The following is a 2491-nucleotide window of genomic DNA, read 5'->3' as shown; positions in this document are numbered from 1 at the left end:
CCTAGAGAAGGAGTCATCCAGCACTACCTGCAAATGGCACAATAACGTTCAGAATAAGAGGACGGAGAAAAAGCCACGTGGTGACGAGTGCTAACATCACGGGGTCTCGATTCAGCATGTCGACCCATTCGTGAAGGATGCCCCGTTATTTATTTGTTTATTTGTTTGTTTGTTTGTTTGCTTGCTTATTTGTTTGCTTATTTGCTTGTTTATTTGTTTATTTTATTTTTTACCCTTCTTTTAAACACGTCCGAATCAAGGAAAAGGTAGCTCCCCTCAACGGAATCTCCCTGTCGTGAAGAAGTTCGGTTTGTCCATCAGTTTGAGAAAACGAATAGAGCACACGTCTACCTCTGCTTTGGTTAGCACCCCCGAGCGGGACACTTACCCGGTAGGTCCTCTCTGCGAGGAACTTCAGTCGAACATTGAATACTTCTAATAACGGGGGGAAGAAGTTGGCGTTCTGTTTTGAGGTAGCGCGACGAGGGGACCTTCCTCTCTCGCTTCACTTTACCACCACGCTGCGTCTCTCTCGCTTCACTTTACCACCACGACGCGTCTCTCTCGCTTCACTTTACCACCACGCTGCGTCTCTTTCTCTCCCTTTCGCCTCCCTCCTCCGCACCGTCATCAATTTCACTGTTCGAGGGGTCCAGCAGGTAGGTCTTTCTCTCCAACGCCGACTTGTCCTGTGCAGGGAAGAGGGGACATGCAGTTTTTTTTTTCTCCCCCCATGAGTGACTCCTCCCATGTGTGACTCTCCCCATGAGTGACTCTCCCCATGTGTGCCTCTCCCCATGAGTGACTCTCCCTATGAGTGCCTCTCGCCATGTGTGACTCTCCCCATGTGTGACTCCTCCCATGTGTGACTCACATTTCTAGCTAAGAAAAATTCATCGTTCAGATCTGAACAGAAAAGAAAAAGAAAGGACATGGGAGAATTGGGGAGGTAACCAAGTCAGAAATAAATTGTCATCCCAGAGATGAGTCGTCATCTCATATACGAGTCGTCATCTCATATACGAGTCGTCATCCCAGACAAGTAGGCCCCTCACGTGATGTACTCACCGAACTGCTGCAACGTAACGTTAAGCATGAAGTTGCTCGACTTCCTTTGCACGAAAAAGGCATGGTACTTTTTTTTGCTTTTCTTTAGGCACGTCAGGGTAAGAATGACTGCCTCCTCCCCGTCCGTCACTGAGAGGGTCGAGGGGAAGAGAAAGGAAAGGAAAGAGAGTGGAGGGGAAGAAAAAGGAAAGGAAAGAGAGTGGAGGGGAAGAAAAAGGAAAGGAAAGAGAGTGGAGGGGAAGAAAAAGCAAAGAGAGTGGACAGGAAGAAAAAGCAAAGAGAGTGGACAGGAAGAAAAAGCAAAGAGAGTGGACAGGGAGAAAAAGAAAAGAGAGTGGACAGACCGGAAACTGCTAACTACTACCACTGCTTCGCTGGAGAGCCTACCCCGCCTGCGACAAAGGACCTTCTGCCTCTGATACTTTAAGCGAGAGTAGAGAGGAAAGACGGGGTGGGGACTGCAGTAGCAGCAGAAGCAGATCTCTCGACTTTCCACATTCTCGTTGAGCTTTTTTTTTTCTTCACAAAAATGCTTTAAATTTTTTCCTTTTATTTCCCTCCGCGTGTATTGTACAATTTGCTCGAAGTATTTCATCGGGACGTCCTGTAGGACATAGCGGGTAGGAGAGTTAGCGCAGCTGGCACAGTTAGCACAGTTAGCGGAGGGCGTGGCGGTCTCCATGGCGGTGTACATGGCGGTCTCCATGGTGGTCTCCATGGAAGAGGCATCCCTTTGGTGGGCCCCTCTGCGTGATTGCCACTCCACACCGAACTCACGTTGACGTATCTGAGGGGGTAAAGGACGGATGTCTTTTGAACCTCCTCGATGTAAAGGAAGAAACTCCTATAGGGAGACCCCGCGTCCCTGCGAACTACGTATCTCTGCTTCTGTGGCGTGGAGGGGGGGAGAAGCGAGAGCCGCCGTGAAGTGGTGGGCGCAGGGGGCCGGAGCGGAGAGGCATACGACACTTCACAACGGTGAGTTGCATTGCACCGCGTTTTGTCGTTTCGTCGTTTTATTTGTTCGTTTTTGTTGCCTTTTTGCTGCCTTTTTTTTTTCTTTTTTCCTTGCGACATTGTTAAAATGGAGGGAGTAGGTGTTGGGTCCCCCCCCCGGAGGCTCCCCATCGTCAGTCGTGCGGGACACGCCCAGGTGAAGAAGAAGGAAAAGGACAGCCGCGCGCAGGCCTGCTCTCCCCATGTGCGCGTGTCTTTCGCGAAGGTGGGTAGTTTGCGGTTGCCCTTAAAGGGGGCACAAAAAACGTCAAACGCGGGGGACAAACGCAGGAGGCAAACACAGGGGCCACACGCAGTGGCCAAACGTAGAGGAAAGGCAGACGGGCGGGGTAGACGGACGGGGCAAACTCCACAGAGGAGCCTTTGATAATTTTCTCCCTCACGGGTTGGATGCCCTTTCTCAAAA

The 2491-nt window shown here is 50.6% G+C and overlaps 1 protein-coding gene across 1 annotated transcript in view; it reads right to left on the bottom strand.

The window, feature by feature from the left end:
• PCYB_052550 (hypothetical protein) overlaps nt 1-1663 on the bottom strand; it is a gene marked incomplete at its 3' end in the record, with an annotated part of 2930 nt that extends 1267 nt beyond the window's left edge. The window contains exons 1-5 of the mRNA XM_004221136.1: nt 1456-1663; nt 1069-1197; nt 875-906; nt 570-689; nt 28-118 (exon numbers count right to left, since the gene is read on the bottom strand). Coding sequence (XP_004221184.1) covers nt 28-118 — 91 coding nt within the window. The 5' untranslated portion in view covers nt 570-689; nt 875-906; nt 1069-1197; nt 1456-1663. The remainder of the gene's footprint in view (nt 1-27; nt 119-569; nt 690-874; nt 907-1068; nt 1198-1455) is intronic.
• Between the last annotated feature and the right edge of the window lie 828 nt (nt 1664-2491).

This window comes from Plasmodium cynomolgi, chromosome 5, assembly GCF_000321355.1.
Source record: "Plasmodium cynomolgi strain B DNA, chromosome 5, whole genome shotgun sequence".
In the NCBI taxonomy this organism is placed as follows: Eukaryota; Apicomplexa; class Aconoidasida; order Haemosporida; family Plasmodiidae; genus Plasmodium; species Plasmodium cynomolgi.
This window is presented reverse-complemented; position numbering and strand designations above follow the sequence as displayed.